At 53.0% G+C, this 19,588-nt stretch overlaps 1 protein-coding gene and 1 pseudogene across 1 annotated transcript; one reads left to right on the forward strand and one right to left on the reverse strand.

The window, feature by feature from the left end:
* Window positions 1-6,602: 6,602 nt before the first annotated feature.
* Window positions 6,603-8,030, reverse strand: LOC120652114 (annotated as a pseudogene).
* A 9,292-nt stretch (window positions 8,031-17,322) lies between these two features.
* Window positions 17,323-18,200, forward strand: LOC120648287. Its single transcript, XM_039925010.1, has one exon. The coding sequence runs from the start codon at window positions 17,377-17,379 to the stop codon at window positions 18,001-18,003; it is 627 nt and encodes a 208-aa protein (XP_039780944.1). The 5' UTR covers window positions 17,323-17,376; the 3' UTR covers window positions 18,004-18,200.
* The last annotated feature ends 1,388 nt before the right edge of the window (window positions 18,201-19,588 follow it).

Below are 19,588 nucleotides of genomic sequence, written 5' to 3' on the forward strand. Positions count from 1 at the left end.
GCAAGCTGGTCGGCGGCTTCATTGAAGCATCGTGGGATGTGGACGAGCTCCAGGCCGTCGAACTTTTCCTCTAGCAGCCGCACCGCTTGGCAGTACGCTGCCATCTTGGGGCTCAGACAGCCGGATTCTTTCATCACTTGATTCACGACAAGGCGGGAGTCGCCTTTCACCACCAGACGTCGGATGCCCAACTCGACGGCGATGCGTAAGCCATTGAGGAGGGCCTCATATTCCGCAACATTATTGGATGCTGGGAAATGAATGTGTTTTACGTACTTCATACGGACGCCGAGCGGAGAGAGGAACACAAGGCCGACCCCGGCCCCCTCTTTCATCAGCGATCTGTCGAAGAACATCGTCCAGTACTCCTGGTCCACGGGAGCCGGAGGCAGCTGGGTTTCCGTCCATTCCACCACGAAGTCGGCCAGCGTTTGGGACTTGATGGCAGTACGCGGGACGTATTCGATGCCCTGCCCCATGAGCTCGAGCGACCACTTGGCAATCCTTCCCATGGCGTCGGGGTTTCGCACCACCTCGCCAAGTGGGAAGGACGTGACCACCGTGACCGAATGCGACTCAAAGTAGTTCCTTAATTTGCGCTTGGCAATCAGCACAGCATACAGGAGTTTCTGGATCTGGGGGTATCAGGTCTTGGCGTCGCCCAAGATTTCGCTCACAAAGTACACCGGCCGCTGTACTTTTAGAGCGTGTCCGACCTCCTCCATCTCTACTACCAGAGTGGCGCTGACCACTTGCGTCGTGGCAGCTATGTAGAGGAGGAGTGGCTCCCCATCCGCTGGGGGTACTAGGATTGGCGCCTTGGTCAATAATGACTTAAGGCTATCTAGCGCATGCTGGGCCTCGGCGGTCCAGGTAAAGCGATCGCTTTTCTTTAGGAGCCATAGAGGGGAAGACCCCGCTCCCCTAGTCGGGATATAAAACGGCTGGGCGCGGTGAGGAACCCGGTGATCCGTTGTACTCCCTTTAGGTTTTGAATCGGCCCCATGTTCCCGATGGCATTGATCTTGTCGGGGTTTGCCTCGATCCCTCGTTGGGAGATGATAAACCCGAGGAGCATGCCACATGGAACCCCGAAAACACATTTTTTAGGGTTGAGCCTGACCCCGTTGGCTCAGAGTTGGGCGAACGTTTGCTCGAGGTCTGCCACGAGTTCGTCGGCTTGCTCGGTTTTGACCACGATGTCGTCGACGTATGCCTCAACGGTTCGCCCGATGAGGTCGCCGAAACATTTGATCAAGCATCGTTGGTAAGTTGCGCCGGCGTTTTTCAAGCCAAACGGCATCGTGACGTAGCAATATGAGCCAAAAGGTGTGATAAAAGAAGTCGCGAGCTGGTCGGATTCTTTCATCGCGATCTGATGGTACCCCAAGTAGGCATCTAGGAAGCAGAGGGTTTCGCACCCCGATGTTGAGTCGACTACTTGATCTATGCGTGGCAAAGGAAACGGGTCCTTTGGACACGCTTTGTTAAGACTTGTGTAGTCAACACACAATCTTCATTTTCCATTCTTTTTGCGTACAAGAACAGGATTGGCTAGCCATTCGGGATGGTACACCTCCTTAATGAAGCCTGCGTCCAAAAGCCTGGCGATTTCCTCGCCGATGGCCCGCCTCTTCTCTTCGTCGAAGCGGCGTAGTCGTTGCTTCACCGGGCGAGAACCCGGTTTGATGTGGAGCGAGTGCTCGGCGACCTCCCGTGGTATGCCTGGCATGTCCGAGGGCTTCCAGGCAAAAATGTCTTTATTCGCGCGGAGGAAGTCGACGAGCACGCCTTCCTATTTGGGGGTCAGCTTCGCGCCGACCCTCATCTTATTTTCACCCGACCTCTGGGGGTCGAGAGGGATCTCTTTGACGTCCTCGGCGGGCTCAAAGGACCCAACCCTACGGTTGGAGTCGGGAGCCTCCTCGGTGGTTTCCACCCTGATCAGGGCGAGCTCCTCTGATGCTATGACCGCTGAGGCGAGCTCGCAGCTGTCCTCCTCGCACTGGTATGCACGCTGAAAACTCGACCCGACAGTGATGACACCTCGAGGGCCCGGCATCTTCAGCTTGAGGTAGGTGTAGTTGGGGATTGCCATGAACTTCGCGTAGCATGGCCGCCCCAAGATGGCGTGGTAGGCTCCCTTGAAGCCCACCACCTCGAACGTGAGGGTCTCCTTCCGAAAGTTGGAGGGATCCCCGAACGTCACGGGCAGGTCGATCCGCCCGAGCGGTGTCGCCTGCTTCCCTGGCACGACGCCATGGAACGGAGACCCCGAGGGTCGGAGGCGTGATCGATCGATCCCCATGGCGTCGAGGGTATCGATGTAGAGGATGTTGAGGCCGCAGCCTCCGTCCATCAGCACCTTGGTCAGGCGCTTGTTGCCGACGATGGGGTCCACCACTAGGGGGCACCTCCTCGGTTGTGGAACGCTGCTCGGGTGGTCGGCCCGATCAAAGGTGATCGGCGAATCCGACCACCGGAGGAACGTCGGGGTCGTGGGCTCGGCCGCGAACACCTCTCTGCGTATAGTCTTCCGCTTGCATTTTGATTCGCAAGCGGCTGACCCACCGAAAATCATGAGGACGTCATGGTCGGGGAAGGCTTCCTCCTTTTCCTCCTCGACGACGGCCTCAGCTTCCGGTTTCTTCCACTCGCCCTTCTTTAGGTTACCCGCGAGCCACTTCTTCATCAGACTGCAGTCTTTCAGAAGGTGGCTCACGCGGTACGGATGGTTGGTGCAAGGCTTCTCGAGCAGTTTCTCGAAGTAATCGGGGGCGTCGGCCGCTGGCGCCTTGCCGGCCTTGCGGTCGGTCGCGGCGACAAAGTTCCCTCGTCTCTCTTCATATTCCTCTTATTTTTCCTACCGGGGCGGTCGGACGGGCCCTCATCGGCCGCGTCGTCCCGCTTCGCCTTTCCGCCCTTGGCTCGGTCGAATATCGCCCCCACTGCTTCCTCGCCGGAGGCATGGCTGGTGGCGATATCGAGGAGCTCCTTGGTGGTTCACGGGCCTTTACGACCCAGCTTGTGCACCAAGGACTCGCAAGTGGTGCCCGACAGGAACGCCCCGATGACGTCGGCGTCGGCGATGTTCGGTACGATGTTGCACTCCTTAGAGAAACGCCGTATGTATTCCCTGAGGGACTCCTCCGGCTTCTGCCGGCAGTTCTTGAGGTCCCACGGGTTCCCAGGGCGTTCATATGTGCCCTGGAAGTTCCCGACGAAGATTTCCCGCAGGTCCGCCTAGCAGGCGATCTTGTTCGCCGGGAGATGCTCGAGCCAGGTGCGGGCTGAGTCGGCCAGGTACAGGGGGAGGTTACAGATGATGAATCCGTCATCCTCTGCGCCCCCAGTTCGGCAGGCAAGGCGGTAGTCCTCGAGCCAAAGCCCAGGGTCGGTTTCTCCCCCGTACTTTGCGATAGTCGTGGGGGGTCGGTACTGCGTGGGTACATGTGAGCTGTGAATGTCGACCGTGAACACCCGAGGGCCCGGAGGTTCGGGGCTCATGCTCCGGTCTTCTCCGCTGTCGTAGCGGCCGCCACGGCGGGGTCGGTAGCTTCGCGCCACCGACCTTGCTTCGTTGTAGTCGTACTCGCGGCGGCGAGCGTTGATGGTGTGTCGGGCGTCACGGTCCTGCTCGATCCGTTGCTTGACTAGGATGGCGCCGCGCCCCCCATCCTGTCGCCAGGGAGGGGCGCGGGGTTCACCCCGTGGTTGACCGTACCTACGCGGTCGTCCTCTCGCGGAGGCGGCCCGTGTGCCACATCCTGTCCACGTCGGCCGGGCTGTCGGTCGTGTTGCTGGACGGGTACGTCCATCGCTCCCGACGCAGCGTTGCGGCATCGGGGCATTGCGGCGTCGAGAGGCAGAGCTCTCGGCCTGCTGTTCCGCCGCGAGATGCAGATGCCTCCGCATCTTCTCGCGGGTTCGCTGCTCTTCCGGCGTCGCCGCCGCAGGGAGGCCCTCGAGCAAGGCCGCCGCTGCGACGACATTTTGGCTTGCGCGAGCGAACGCCGGGGAGCGCGGTCGCTCCTCGGCAATTTTGTGGTTGACCTCGCCCGCGTGAGCGCGGGCGAGTCCTCCATCGGCGCGGCGGGCGAGCTCACGCTCGAGCGCCACGCGTTCCTGCTCCAATTGGAGCTGTGTCTCCTCGAGCTCCTTCTGGCGAGCGAGGAGTCGAGTCCACTGCAGACGTGCTGACCGCCCGTCGCCCAGCACCGGCGCGGGGGCGGGTGGCTGCTGCGCCGGGTGTCCACCTCCGCGTGCAGGCGCAGGAGCAGGCGGTGGCGTGCGGTTGCGGGAGTGGCTAGGTGAGTCCTCGGGGCTTTCGACGTGTCCCTCGGGGGTTCCCTCCATGAAGCACTCCCGCGAGATATGGTGGCTCCCCCGACTGGAATCCACGTTGGATCCCAGCGAGGAGTCTGTCTCGAGGAGGTCGTCCTCTGACGCGGAGGCGAACTCCGCCATCCCGACAAGCTCGGCGCCGCCGGGATGTGTGATGCCGCGTTGCGCCACGTGGTGGCGCGTGTGCTGAGCCGCGTCTCCCGGGCCCAGCCGGAGAGTTGTCACGACGTGATCCGCCATGACATCCGGGGGAATGGGGCCGCCCCCGGCTAACTGCGCGGCCACGTTGGCTAGCATGTAGACGGTGCAGCGGAGGTCGTCCCGAGTTGAGTGGGGACCCAGGAACATTTGGAGCTGGCGCTCCAAGCTTGCGCCATCGAAGCTGCTGGGCTGATGAGACGCGGGTGTGTCCCGCTGGTGACGGAGACGGAGATCCCGCAGAGCATGGGTGACGGTGTTGACGCCGTCGTGATGCGTGGGAGCCTGGATCCGCTCCAGGTCCCCACCAAGGGTGACGATGAAGTTCAGGCTACCGAAACGCACGAGCGCGCCCGCAGCCCAGCTTCCAGCGTTGTTGGCCATCCGAAGCCTGACAAAGACGTGCGACGCGCTAGGCCCCTACCTGAAGCGCCAACTGTTGGTGTTCCGAATCACCAGCTAGTAAATCTCGTGTGCGCGTCGCTGGTTCGGATGGTAATGCAAGGATAAGACACGGGATTTATACTGGTTCGGGCAGAACGTCCCTACGTCCTGTTCGAGCTCTCGTGCTCTTGCACTCAAGTCTGTAGTAAGGGTTACAAACGGACGAGAGAGGGAACGGGGGTCCCAAGTCTCTGGGTCGCGAGTGTTCGTGTGTGTTGAATCATGTTGAGTTCGATCGAGAGTGTTCGTTCGAGAGAGCCTCTCCTTCCCCGGGGTTCGCCTCCTCCCTTTTATAGTTCAAGGGAGGGCGGCTTACACAAGGAGGAAAAAGGAGAAAATCCGGGGGTCGGGCGTTCCCCGACCCCTATCTAGTACAGTGGGTCCCGTCGACCCTGTTGAGGGTGATTGAGTTGAAGTCTTTCCCCATTCCGCTACTGTGCTGATTGTGGCGGGATAGGGGCGATGGATCCGTGCCGCCACTGATGTCGTCGATCACAGGGCATGGGCGAGCCGTTGCGTCCCGCGGTGGCGCTCGTCATCATGTTTCCTGTTGATGTCGTCCGGACCGGAGTGGTTGTGCCACGTCTCCTGTTGGCGTCCGGACCGGAGTGGTTGGGTCACGTTCCCCTTGGGAAGGAGCGGGTTGACCCATCGCCCACTCTGGTCTGCACGGGAGTGCGCAGTGGCGCCTGTCACTGTGCTTCCTGCTGATGATGCCAGAGCGAGTGGTTGCGCATTGTCTCCATCCGGAGAAGACGGTTTGACCCTCTACCCACTCTAGTCCGTACGCGAGAGTGGGTAGGCCACGCTCCCGTTTCAGCCGGGTTACGTCCTTCGACTGTTTTTTGACTAAGAGGGGCTCCGTCTTTCCCGGAGACCCGCCGTGGTACGCGGTGCGGACCCCTTCCGCGGGGTCAGGCGAGGCGGACCCCTTGCGCTGGGGTCGGTTGATGCGAAACCCTTGCGTGGGCCGTTTCCGGGCCTTCCGCCTTTGGGCTGACATCTGCCATGATGTTTGTTAAGGTTAAGCCCCACGGGGATAAGTAACTAATGGATGGTTTTAGGGTACCGGTTACTTTTATCCCCGTCACGTTTCTTTGCTCGGACTGCGAGGACCAGGAGGCACGGCAAGCCTGGGCTCATACCTCTGAAAACTGCATCATGCCAATGCCTCCATATCTGCAGGCAGCAGAGGAGAGTAAATTTTTTTGAACCCATACCGTGCAAGAATGAGAGGCACTCAGTCAGTCAGTCGAGCACCCGAGTTTCAGCTACTGAGACTCTTCAATCGTCATAGACCAACACAGGGAGACAAAATTGGCTGCAGCGAGCCAGCGAGAGGCAAAAGACTAGGGCCTCGATTCCCACACTGTAATCAACTGACAAAAAACAGCTCCCTTAAGGCCTTAATTAGTTTATTTCGGTGAACAAAATTGTTAGATTAGGAGCATGAACCCAGGTGCCTGCCTCTACTGGAAATCTGGAACATGAACGTTAAGCCGTGGGCATGTTGTAAACTGACAAACACTTGTACATGATTCGTTGACACCAGACAAATGATCTCGTGCATTCGTCCTATGTTATTTATGCAGCTCCACCAGCCAGCCGCCGCCGTATCACCTGCCGCTGCAGGAAATGGAAACCGGGACGCGGAAGCTGCCGGCGAAGGCGTCCATCGTCGCCCCGTCGAGCGCCATCGACACTGCACGCCGCCGTCCCTGGCGCCAAGCAGCGTCACCATCTGCCTCATGAACACGGACACCAGCTCGACGCGGCTCGGCCCGCCCCACCCAAAGTCGGTCTCGTACGCCATGAACCGGTTCGACGACCCCACGGCCAAGAACCTATCCTGCGGAATGGCGCGGAAGGTTGCCATCCAGCTCTCGGTGTCCGACAGCGGGTCGTCCCCGAGCTCCTCCAGGTACGCGCGGATGGCGTCCTGGATGGCCGCGGCGGCGCGCGCCACGCCGGCCTCGCCGCGCAGGTCGCCCGCGCGGGCCCGCGCGAAGCACGGCTTCACGCACGTCCCGAAGAAGGCGTCGCCGAGCGGCGGGCGCAGGCGGTTGCGGCAGTCCGCGCTGACCATGAGGTGGACGTCGTCGGCGTCGAGCGTGGAGGCCGTGGCCCGGACGACGGACGTCCACACCAGGGACGCGATGGCGACGTAGGCGCTCGGCGGTTTGGAGGACGGTTCGCCGCCGTTGAGTTCTCTGCTTTGTTCAAGCATATGCTGCTTCAGGGACCGGATCTCGTCGGCGCGGAGCACGAAGGTTCTTCGGCTCTGCTGCAAGATCTCCGGTTTGGCCGACGTTGACCTGAGCTGTTCAGTTGTTCGATCACTTGTAGATTTCACGACAAAATATTTCAGATTGTAGAAGAGATGGTGGTGCAATATGTGTTACCAGGGGCAGCGCCGGCGCGACCAAGCTCAGCACAGTGCAGGCTATATCGTCAGCTCTGGGGTGCCGGATGCCCGCCCGATCAAACGTCGGCTGCACGAAGCCAGGAGACGCGAGGGAGCTGGGGCCCTCCCGCGACGCCGTTGACCACGCCCTCATGAACCGCCACACCGCCTGGCCGTCCGCCACCGCGTGCTGGATGGCGACCCCAACCGCCACGGCGCCGCCCCCGCCGGCGGGCCTTGTGACCTGCACGGCGAGAACCGGGACCGGCAGCTGACCTGCCTCGAGCACCGGGACGAGCTGTCCGAACGCTTCCTTGTCATGCTCGTCGTCCCTGGCCAGGCGTCGCATGACGTCGGCGCCGCCGGAGAACTCTGCCTCGACGAACTTGACGCCCGAGGAGACGGCGGCGGGGGAGAAGTCGATGACAACGTCGCCGGAGGCGGGGCGGAAGGCAAGCTTGCCGGCGAGGGGGAGGAAGACGGCGAGAGTGGAGGCGAGGGAAGACCGGAGCGCGCTCACGACCGACGGGAACGGCGGGAGGTCGGGGCCGTCGAAGAAGAAGAACCGCTGGATTGTCTTGGAGATCTGCAGCAGGTCCAAGAAAGACAGCTTTTGCTCGCCGTGGCGCAGCGGCGACATGCCGTCGATTTGGACGGGACCGTGTTAGCAATAAACCCAGCGCGAGGTGGTCGTTGCTGGCGGTGGTGGCGAGCTGGCCATGCGCGTACTTGCGTGCACGGGCGGCGAGCTTGTGTGTGTGCGCGCCGAGCGCGTGGGCTGTGCGCGCGGGCGTCGTGTCTAGCTAGGTGTGTATGTGCGCACCAGAGAGAGGTGTTGCGTGCGTCGTGCACGGATGGCTGTGCACGAGCCAGTCCGTGTTGATCGCGTGCGTGCGCATGATTGTCAGGGCGATCGAAGAACGGTGATCGTGGGAGCGATCGGGCGGCAGCTGAAGGAGGCTTGATCCGTGTTGATCGCGCGGATGATGGCGGCCGTTGAAGACCGTTGAAGACCCGCATTGGGCGCGGCATCTCTAACCCACGGCGTGCGTGCTCCAGAGCTCATCATGCGTGCCCGTGGCGGAGGTGGCGGCGACATAGTGGTGAAGTAGGGCGTAGTGTGGGTCGTGTGTGCATCCCTGGGGCTATAAAGCTCCGTTGTACTCCGATGATGATCTCTGCGAGTTGAATTGGAGAGTGGCGTTCGTCGCCGTGCGTTTGGACGCGAAATCCATCTCGGGTTACCGTTCATCTTCAACCTCCTGCCACCTCAAATTCGCTGCGTCCGTGCGCTAATTCGCAAAGCTAGTTGGTCGGGGAGCTCGAGGGTGAAGTGGTGCGTCCGTTGCGCACCAAGTTTGGGGCCGGGGATCGCCGGAGGGGTGACTTCATCGTTGAACCCCCGGCGGTGCTCTGTTTCTGCTCTGTTCGTCGTTCGTCGTGACGATCGGGGATTTCTAACATTTGGTACCAGAGCCAGGTTAGTTCCAGGGAGCAATGTCGTCCTCGCCACGGCGCTCGGTGACGCCACCTCGTCAGCGATCGCGAGGACGGTCTCCGCCGCGGAGGCCGCGGACACGGGATGTCGTGGTAGAGCGCGTCGTGGAGCGGGTTGCGATGTCAGGCTCCGTCAGCTACCCGGTGTTGACACTGACGGGCTACACTGCGTGGTCGATCAAGGTGGAAGCGATCCTTGATGCGCAAGGGCTCTGGGAGGCGGTGGCGGCGGCGGAAGGCGAGGAGGTGGACGAACGGAAGAACAAGACGGTGCGAGCTCATCTTCTGCAAGCGCTGCTGGAGGATATCCTCATGCAGGTCTCCACCAAGCCGACGGCGAGAGAAGTGTGGGAGGCACTGAAGACCAAGTTCGTGGGCGCGGACCGAGTACGGACGGCGTGGCTCGCCACGTTGAAAGGGGAGTTCGACTCCCTGATCATGGCGGACGGCAACGCGCTGGACATGTACGCCGGTAAGATCAGTGGGATGAAGGCGAGATACGCAAGCCTCGGATCGATGCTCGATGATGCAGAGCTAGTCAAGAAGCTGCTCGACACCGTGCTCGACAGGTTATATCCGGCGGTGGCCGGGATCGAGCAGTTTTGCGATGTGGCGTCCATGCCGTTCGAGGAGGCGCTCGGGCGGCTCAAGGCGTTCGACGAGCGATCAAGGCGGCGGGCTCAGCTGACGGGCGGACAGGCGATGTCCGGTGGTCAAGGCAGCGAGTGGCTTCTGCTCACCGAGGAGGAATGGCGGGCGCGGTGAATGGGCAAGTCCACGATAGGCAAGTGCTTCAACTGTGGCAGTCGAGGGCACTTCGCGTGCGATTGTCGGAAACCTAAGAAGGAGGTCGTGATGGCGGTCACGGCGGACGTCGTGGAGGAGGAGCAGACGCTCCTGTGAAGATCCGGCGCGGGTGGCGCTGGAGTCCGGCGTGGGCGGTGCTGGGTTTAGGGGGGAAATTGTTAGCAATAAACCCAACGCGAGGTGGTCATAGCTGGCGGTGGTGGCGAGCTGGCCGTGCGCGTACGTGCGTGCACGGGCAGCGAGCTCGTGTGTGTGTGCGCGCGCTGAGCGCGTGGGCTGTGCGCGCGGGCGTCGTGTCTAGCTAGGTGTGTGTGTGCGCACCAGAGAGAGGTGTTGCGTGCGTCATGCACGGATGGCTGTGCACGAGCCACTCCGTGGCGCGAGTGTGTTGATCGCATGTGTGCGCATGATCGTCATGGCAATTGAAGAGTGGTGATCGTGCGAGCGATCGGGCGGCACCTGAAGGAGGCTTGATCCGTGTTGATCGCGCGGATGATGGCGGCCGTTGAAGACCCGCATTGGGCGCGGCATCTCTAACCCACGGCGTGCGTGCTCCAGAGTGCGTCATGCGCGCCCGTGGTGGAGGTGGCGGCGACATAGAGGTGAAGTAGGGCATAGTGTGGGTCGTGTGTGCGTCCCTGGGGCTATAAAGCTCCGTTGTACTCCGATGATGATCTCTGCGAGTTGAATTGGAGAGCGGCGTTCGTCGCCGTGCGTTTGGGCGCGAAATCCATCTCGGGTTGCTGTTCATCTTCAACCTCCCGCCACCTCAAATTCGCCACGTCCGTGCGCTAATTCGCGAAGCTAGTTGGTCGGAGAGCTCGAGGGTGAAGTGGTGCGTCCGTTGCGCACCAAGTTTGGGGCCGGGGATCGCTAGAGGGGTGACTTCATCGTTGACGCCCCGGCGGTGCTCTGTTTCTGCTCTGTTCATCGTTCGTCGCGATGATCGGGGATTTCTAACAGACCGACATGGCTGGTGTTGAGAACACGCACCTGAGACATGGTGGATACTAGCCCCTTGTTTAGTTCCAAAATTCAAAATTCCAAATCTATCACATCGAACGGGAATCTTACATGCATGGAGTATTAAATCTAGATGAAATAAAAAAACTAATTGCATAGTTTGCTTGTAAATTACGAGACAAATCTAGTGAGCATAAGTAGACCATGATTAGATACTAAATTGATACAGTAACTACTACAGTAACCATATACTAATGACGGATTAATTAGTTTTAATAAATTCGTCTCGAAGTTTACAGACGAGTTCTGTAATTAGTTTTATAATTAGTCTATATTTAATACTTCAAATGTGAAAAGATTCCATTTCAAAATCTTTACGCTGGGAACTAAACAAGGGCTAGGATCAAGATTCAAGAACAAGAAGCTCGGTGACACTGAGCTCTGCAGAGCTCACCAAGAAATATAAGCGATGCAGATTCGGCGGCATTCATTCACTAGCACGTGGGTCCCGCAGCTGGAGGGGTCATGTGCTGATAGGTCGACGTCATGATATATAAAGAGTGGTCAAACAAATTTTAGTTTAACTAAATTTATCTAAAACTAGCAAAAAGGCCCGTGCATTGCGACCACCGCGCCGTCGCCGGCGAGTTTAGCAGTTGGGGTTACTGTTCATTAGTTCAGGGTTGGCGGGGTTTGTCTATGTCCAACAACGCTAGAGGAAGGTTTCGAGGGAAGTGTGGTGGGCCCATAACCCAAGCATGGTTTATATGGTTGATGGTGCAACCCCTGATGGGCTAGTTTTTTGGGAGGAGTGTTGGCCCAACAGACCTAAGACCCACTGCTGTGAGTTCGGGCTCGTGTGTCGCGGCCCAACGGCCTGAGATATGTGTGAGCGTGGGTACGTGGTGTGTGCGGACGACCCAGGGCGCGCCATGTGTCGGCGGCCCCGGCTCCAACAATTGGTGTCAGAGCTCAGGTCAACTCACAATGTGTGAGGGGGAGATTGTTGGAAATAATCCCACGTTGTGAGTTGTGGGTGGGCAAGTATGGTTTATATGGTTGAGGGTGCAACCCCTAATGGGATAGCTTTTTGGGGGGAGTGTTGGCCCAATAAACCTAAGACTCACTGCTGTGCGTTTGGGCGCGTGTGTGACGACCCAACGGCCTGGCATATGTTTGAGTGTGGGTACGCCGTGTGTGCGGACGACCGAGGCGGCGGCCCCGGCTCCAACAAGCGTCATTCGAGAGTAATTAAGAGCGATGAGCACGCGTCATTCTAGTTTCACTTTCGTTTGTTTTTCTCTTTTTGGAAACCATTTTGTAATCTACAAGCTTAATGGTTCGTTAGATTTAGGAAAAGGGAGGGCGCTTGAGATAGCTGAAAGAAAAAAAAAACTGAATCATGCAGTAGTTGCAAAATTACAAGAATCCAAAAGGAATGGTTCGTGTGGATCTTCATTCTGGTGTTCATACTTGTTGTGTTTCTGACTTTTGACACTCTACTCCCATGCATGTATGGAGGAATTTTTCTATGTCTTAAAAGAAGTTTCTATTATAGAAAAGAAGTTCATCAGTGAAGGAATATAAGCACTCTTGTCCAATCCAAGAAACATCACACACGCGCCATGTACCTTGAAAAACAAATTTTCAAGAAAAGTCGATGGACAGATCGGGCTAGCTCTTCAACATTGCAGAAATGAGTGCAAAAACTGTAACGCCCCAAAGTCCCAAATATGATTCAGTCCTACTTTCACGTTAAGTAAAACACGCACTCGCACCAATCTCATTTACGCTTTCATCCTCGCTTTACGTAAAAGGGTTAACCCAGGGGTTGAAATACACTTGGCACTTGGGTTTATATGTTGGTGAGACTCACTTTCAACTAGCAAGGTGGGACAATTCCCCACACATACCATGCCACTCACACTTGGGCAACTAGTGGGCTCAAATTCATCCTTGTTGGGTTGGAATGTCACAGAAACGTCAACCTGAACGTGCATGAGAAGCAGAGATGAAGCTACCATGGTCAAGGATGGAAGTCAGTTATATTCAGTAATCAGGCATATCGGCAGTAAACCGAGTCCCCGGATCAACACTCAGATGATATGATTGTTTGACGCTTTCGTGTGCATAGTATGTTCAACAACTTCATTCATGGACGACTCACTGGCTAGTATAGTAGAAATGTACTGACGGGAGAAAGGCTTCATCTGGCCAGACACCATGCGAGGGCGTAAGTAGGCAAGTAGCTACTACACCTTACAAATAGTCAGCCCACGAGCCACCCACATCTTCTACCTCTCGATCTCTGCACCCTAAGCAATCTCTCTGAATATAAAAAAAAAAGGTGAAACCCTTTGAAAATTTTCATGCATGAATCTTGACGAGGACGTCATCAAATATGGAGGACTGTGATGCCTTGCTGGGGGGTTGAATTAAGGATTAAAAAAATAAGAAGGCTGCATAGCTTACACTCATGAAATCTACACAAATTTCTATCTAGATCATGTGATATCTCTATGTGTTTTGCTATCTAACGCAAAGGCAATAGAGAATTCCTGTTTCAAACAAAAATGTATTTTGCTATCCCTACTGCAATAAGATTTTTGCACCTAGGTTTTAATCCTAGCTACAAACTAAACAATACAATCCGTTTGACGGTATATGATATTATTTTAACTAAGTTGAATTTATGAAACAAGTTTAATTCATCTTGTTTTCAGCCTGCAATGGCTTCGTTTTCTATATATACTTGCTTGGGTGCTTTTGCCATCTTATAATGTTTTCAACCTGTCCACTTGATATTCATATGCTGTGTTTGATCACCCAAGTCTGTTATCTTGTATCCGTGGGACAAAACATTATGTATTACCAAACAATATAATCTTAGAAGGGCGGGCCTGGTGCAGCGGTAGAGCCTACCATCTGTGACCGGAAGGTCCCGGGTTCGAGCCCCAGCCTCTGCACATTTGTGCGGGAAAGGCTTGGCGCTTAAAACAACCCTTCCCCAGATCCCGCGCAGTGCGGGAAGCCTACGGTACTGGGTACGCCCTTTAAACAATATAATCTTACTCAACTTCAATCCCATTGACTATGTTGCCAAAAAATAAAAGACGCCAAAAATCACATTATTAACCCTATAGCTAGGGTCCTTGGCTCTTCAAAACATTTGAAATAGAATCAACATATATAGTAATCGTTTAATTGAAATGCTTTTGTGTTTACTCTCTGGGACCTTCTATTTAGTATTATCCATAGCATTATGCATGTGTGTGTGAAAGAAAGCTCTGATTGCTGCGCCGATATACATTTATACTTACATGGTTTATCTACCGATATATTCAATTAGTCTTGAGATAACAGACGAGGAGTGAGGGGTGTAATATTACATTATTGTCAATGCATGATACATATGGTCAAGGAGCCATGGCCGGGGTGTATTATAGATACGATTTTTCCTGAAGTTTTTCAAGTTATAATGCTTCTTATCATTATTTTCCCTCGAATAACCGACAGTTTCTTAATTGCTAGCGTAATTTGCATCTTCCATTCCCCTCCAACATATTGGCAACTAGAGATACAGTTGGGGGAAGTTAGTAGTCTTGTTTGCGTGATAGAGGTCCACTCGTCACTACCGAGTAATATACTGACCGAGTGCCGAGTCTTCAGCTAGCTACTCTCGAACGAACCGTTCCCCAGATAATTAAGCTCCCGATTCCCGAAGTTATACGCTTTTGACAGTGCGTACCTACGCTTCCGGCGTAACATGGAATGTGGAATTCAACATTCACGATGGAAACAGGGGCTTTGCCCAGTGCCCCTGTTTCAGTACTCGACAAAGAGTTTATTTGCTGAGTGTTTTATTTTTGTCGTGGATTTTTTTGTCACACTCGGCAAACTGCCCGAGATATTGCTAATGGCAAAACTCGGGACACTCGGCACCGGTTTCCGGCAGTGATTCAGAGCGGGTAGTATGTATCTTCAGCCAAGAGAGATGATGGTCTCTGCAGGCTACCTGCTGTGGATCGCTGAAGTTGCGGTATCCTTGCGCCAATAAGATCCCTGAACTGAAGATGGAACATTGGCTATGATGGCACGGCAGCGGCGGCGGAGAACGAATTCGAAGGAAGGGGAGTTGAGGAAGCTAAGCCGCGACAACGTCAGACGACTGTGATCATCGGCGACCAGGACGGCAGGACATTTGTTTCCTAGCTCCTGATATTTCAAAATGCGTGTGCGATCGAGTGGATGTAAACATGAATTGTCAGCATGCGTACGGTCAAGGAGACAGAGGACAGGTAGGGTAGCTGCAGGCAAGAGGCAACATGCATGCATACTTCTTTGAGCGCTGAGTCAGCAGCTCGATCTATCGCCGGCGGTCTCCAGATAAGCCCGCGAATAATGTATTCTTGTCTGCACGTCGTCAGGCCTTGCCCGTTCAAGATCATATCGATGGCGGCGCTCGACGTCGACGGGGCCTCCGGCCGATACCCCGGCCGGCAGGTAGCGCGCGCTTAAAAGTCCGTGGTGGCCGTCGCCGGACGGACGAACAGCGGAATCATGCATGCGGCCACAGCGACATTTGTTGCGTCATCAGTGCCCACACTATAGCTTCCTCTCCTGGACTCTAGCTGAATCTCCTCCTCGTATCCCTAGGAATGTGCAATTTTGCACAAAGGGGCATCATTTTATATTTCGAATTGGAATTTTTTTTACGTACACTCGCTTGTAGCTGAACATCTATGATGGTATGCACATATGTATCTCACATATGTATCTCTCATTTTATATTTCGAATTGGAATTTGTTGCGTCATCTACTCTCACATATGTATCTCGACGCGTATCTGACCCAATAAAGGGTATGCACATGGAGTGTGTGATCGTACTAGAACATCTATGATGGTATATATACATTGGGTATGTGATCATACATAGAGTATATTGACATATTTATTTTCATATACTAATATTAAGATATAATCATAATATATTTAAAAAATAGGGCTGCTTTCAAAAAAATTTATATATGTTCCTTTGAAGTATCTTCAAATTAGTATGTGAATATACTCAAACTGATAAATAAGTATGCGGACATACGTACGGTGGCATGCTAATGATGAGAGTAGCTGCACACGAGTCTAAAAAAACTCGTCCTTTCGAATTAGCACACATACAAAAGGCTAATTGTACGCTATAATATATGTAATAACAAACAGTATGAAAAGGTTATGCTAGCTTCAGATCAAAAGGCAACCTCGTCATGTTTCGCATATACGTGCGTAGATAACCAATCATGCTCTTGATGATCCAACCTACAAAATAAAAAGAACTAAAATATTAGGATCCCGTCTGGCATATATAGCTTATTTTAGGTTCAGCTTCACTTGTTTCATGTAAATCGAGATACTGTTTTATAAACCCAGGATAAAATGAACTAGAAACTATACGAAGCTTTTTTTTTGGCTTCACCAACTTTAGCTTCACTGGTAAAGCTGTTTTGGTATAAACTATGCCAAACGAGACCTAATTGGTCTCTTTTGCCGAACAAGGAAGAATTTTTTTAATTTTTAATATAAAATTATACTTTAATTTTGAAATAATGCTCTAATCCTGTGAAATACCAAAACTAGATCCCTTTCGTCTGCACAGTAGATGAAATTTAGATTTCATCTGCACAGTAGACGAAATTTAGATTTCATCTACACGGAGACAAAAATACGATATTCCGTCTGTCTAATGAGATGATGAAATACAGTATTTTCGTGGAGCCTGCATTACAAAAACTAGTTTTCATCTACCCGTTAGAGGAAATTATAGTTTTTGTCCAACGGGTAGATGAAATCTAGTTTTCTTCTACCCGTTGGACGAAATTTAATCCACTCCGTGTTCAGCAGCTTTCCGCTCTAAGTTCCTATTTTTAATAAAAATTTAAACACCTTTATGATGTTTCGCACAAAAACAAATGGTATATTTTTGTAATCCAAGGTTCTCTGTACTTAGTGGTTAATTTTTTCCAAAGATTTTACGTAAAGTAATTTTTTATATACGTCCAAAATGCGCCACTTATAAAAAATTACTTTAGGTAAAATATTTGGAGAAAAATTTACCACTAAGTACAGGGAACCTTGGACTGCAAAAATGTGCTATTTATTTTTGTCCAAAACATCACAAAGGTGTTCAAATTGCTATAAAAAATAGGAACTCAGAGTTGCTGGAGACAAAGCAGACTAAATTTTGTCCAACAAGTAGATGAAAACTAGATTTCGTTTACCCGTTGGACGAAAACTATAATTTCATCCAACGTGTAGACGAAATCTAGTTTTTCATCCATGGGTTCAGCTAAATTAGATTTTATCCAGCGATTGGACCAAAATACTATATTTGAAATATAGTATTTTCGTCCTCTGGGCACAAAATTTAGATTTCGCCTGCTATACAGACGAAAGAGGTATAGTTTTGGTATTTCGTAGGATTATATATTTAAATTATGATTTTGTATTAAAATAAAAAAATTTGAAAAAGGAATCGACTCACCAAGCAGGTGCATACGCCGAATTGAACGAGAATTTAGGGTTGAAATGGAAAAAAACTTAGACTACCGTCGTTTTTTTCTTCCCCTCATCTCCGTCTACGTCTTTATATACACTCAACCCATCCTTTAACCACCTCATCCAAATTCTAAAGCAACAAACAAAGTCTGAAAACCTTCAAGATTCCATGGGATTGAATCTTTCTTTCATCCACCGAGGCAGCCTCTCGCGGCAGGTGCACCAGCCGGCCTCGCCGGCGCCGGCCAGGGTCATCGCCGCCGACGGCTCGCTGAAGGAGCTCCCGGCCGCCGCCTCTTCCCGCGTCTCCGACGTGCTCGGCCACACTAGCGACGCGGCGCAATCGCTTTTCGTGTGCAACTCCGGCGCGCTCTACTTCAACGAGCACCCGCCGGCGCTGGCCCCCGGCGACCTGCTCCGGCCGGGGCAGATATACTTCGTGCTCCCGGCGGCCATGCTCGAGAAGCCGCTGTCGACGGCCGACATGGCCGCGCTGGCCGTGCGCGCGAGCGCGGCGCTGGCGTTCAGCACCAAGCGGCGGCGGCGGAGTCACGGACGGCGCCGTGCCCGTGGCGAGAAGAAGACCGTGCGCGTCATGCCGGTGCGCGAGGAGATGGTAGACGGCGGCAGCGACGGCGAGGACGTGTTTTTTAACGAGAAGCTTAACCAGCAGACGCTGGGGGAATCCGGTGTGTCGCTGAACCCGGCGAAGAGGGACGAGAAGCTCGCCGCGGCGGCGGCGGCGACGTCGCGCCTGAACCGGGCGCTGAGCATCATCCAAGAAGATGCCGAGTGAAGAAAATATTCTGTATGATGTGGTCTCGATTTTTTTTTTGTTCTTTCCAGGAACATTTTTTTGTTAGCCGGAATTATTGTACCAAGTGCATACAAATGCATGGTTGCAATCCTGTACATAACTCAGTAGCTGCAAAACTATTAATGTAAAAACGATTCGTTGAATTTTTTTTATTTCTGGTGTACAATTTTCCAAAATATGTTCCCTACGACCGTGAGAGATTGAAGAATTTTCACGGTCTGAAAAAAAGTTTGAATGATGCACACGTTATTCCAAGCGCCCAGGACAGATGGACTGAAAATGACAAAGAACTGAAGGAAAACCCAGAAAAAAGGCTACTGGCAATGTCATTATCCTCACAATCGTATTCGTACATTCATGCACATTCATTTCACAACACTCAGAAGGAATCAATTCATTACATGAAAGGATAACACGATTGCCTGTCCGATCTGAAAATTCGGCAAATCAACGGCGTGATCATGCAAAGCAACCACCACCATCCACTGAATTGTTTGGGTCGCTGTTCAGTCTCGTCAGGGAAGGGTAGGGCATGGATCGATCAATCCGGTCGTGTCCCACCTCTCGCCTGAAGATCCTCTGAACCGCGGAATCCGCGAAAAATCGATCACATCCAGTCATCCAGCTAGAAGCACGACGTGCGGTTTACTGCTGGCCCCAACAAGGTCGCCCACCCAAGGCGAGGTCAGAGATCCGAGAAGCGGGCAGGAACCTGCTGTTTCTAGTTCCTGCTTCTAGTTCTACAGTCATGGGAAGAACAGCAACTAGGCCTGCCACAAGAAAAGTCACTGCATTTGAAATGTCGCTTAGGCCTTGTTTAGATAAAAAAAATTTGACCAAAAACATCACATCGAATATTTCGACATATACACGGAGTATTAAATGTGGATAAAATAAAAAATCAATTGCACCGTTCACTTATAAATTACGAGACGAATCTTTTGAACCTAATTGCGTCTTGATTTGACATTGTGATGCTGCAGTAAATATTTTCTAATAAAAGATTAATTAGTCTTAATAAATTCATCTCGTAGTTTATAGACGGAATCTATAATTTATTTTATTATTACTCTACGTTTAGTACTTCAAATGTGTGTCCATATACTTCAAAAACTTTACACGTAAAGAACTAAACAAGGCCTGCAAAATGTCCTCTTCTGTTAAGAGCATGGGAAAATATTGTTTGGTAGAAACCACATTCTCGGTGGAAACTTCAACATCCATAAAAGAACCATGCTTGAAGGTATTCAAAAAAACTGAAACGAATCACTTTCACAGTGCATCCATAGTTCATCAGACAACGCGTGCATGCGAGGATGTGCAGCCGGCGCGAGTTCGAACTCGCGTGCCTCACCGCGGGAACAGTGTTTCCCGAATAATTTTCAGAAGGCCTCGTCTGACCGTGCAGTAGCACATGTGCAGGCAAAAAATAGAATACAAAGTTTAGATCTTAGCTTAGTCGTAGGAGGTGTTGTGTGTGGTGTGAGTGGGTGTGTGTGGTGTGCGTTTGCTGCTGAGTTCAGATACTACAGCCTTGTATTCTAGTTAGGGCCTCTCAAAAAAA

Source organism: Panicum virgatum, chromosome 1K (assembly GCF_016808335.1).
Source record: "Panicum virgatum strain AP13 chromosome 1K, P.virgatum_v5, whole genome shotgun sequence".
Classification (NCBI taxonomy): Eukaryota; Viridiplantae; Streptophyta; class Magnoliopsida; order Poales; family Poaceae; genus Panicum; species Panicum virgatum.

Bases quoted from the DNA above. Each gene is read 5' to 3' on its own strand.
- LOC120648287 (XM_039925010.1), top strand. From the start codon at position 17,377: ATGGGATTGAATCTTTCTTTCATCCACCGAGGCAGCCTCTCGCGGCAG.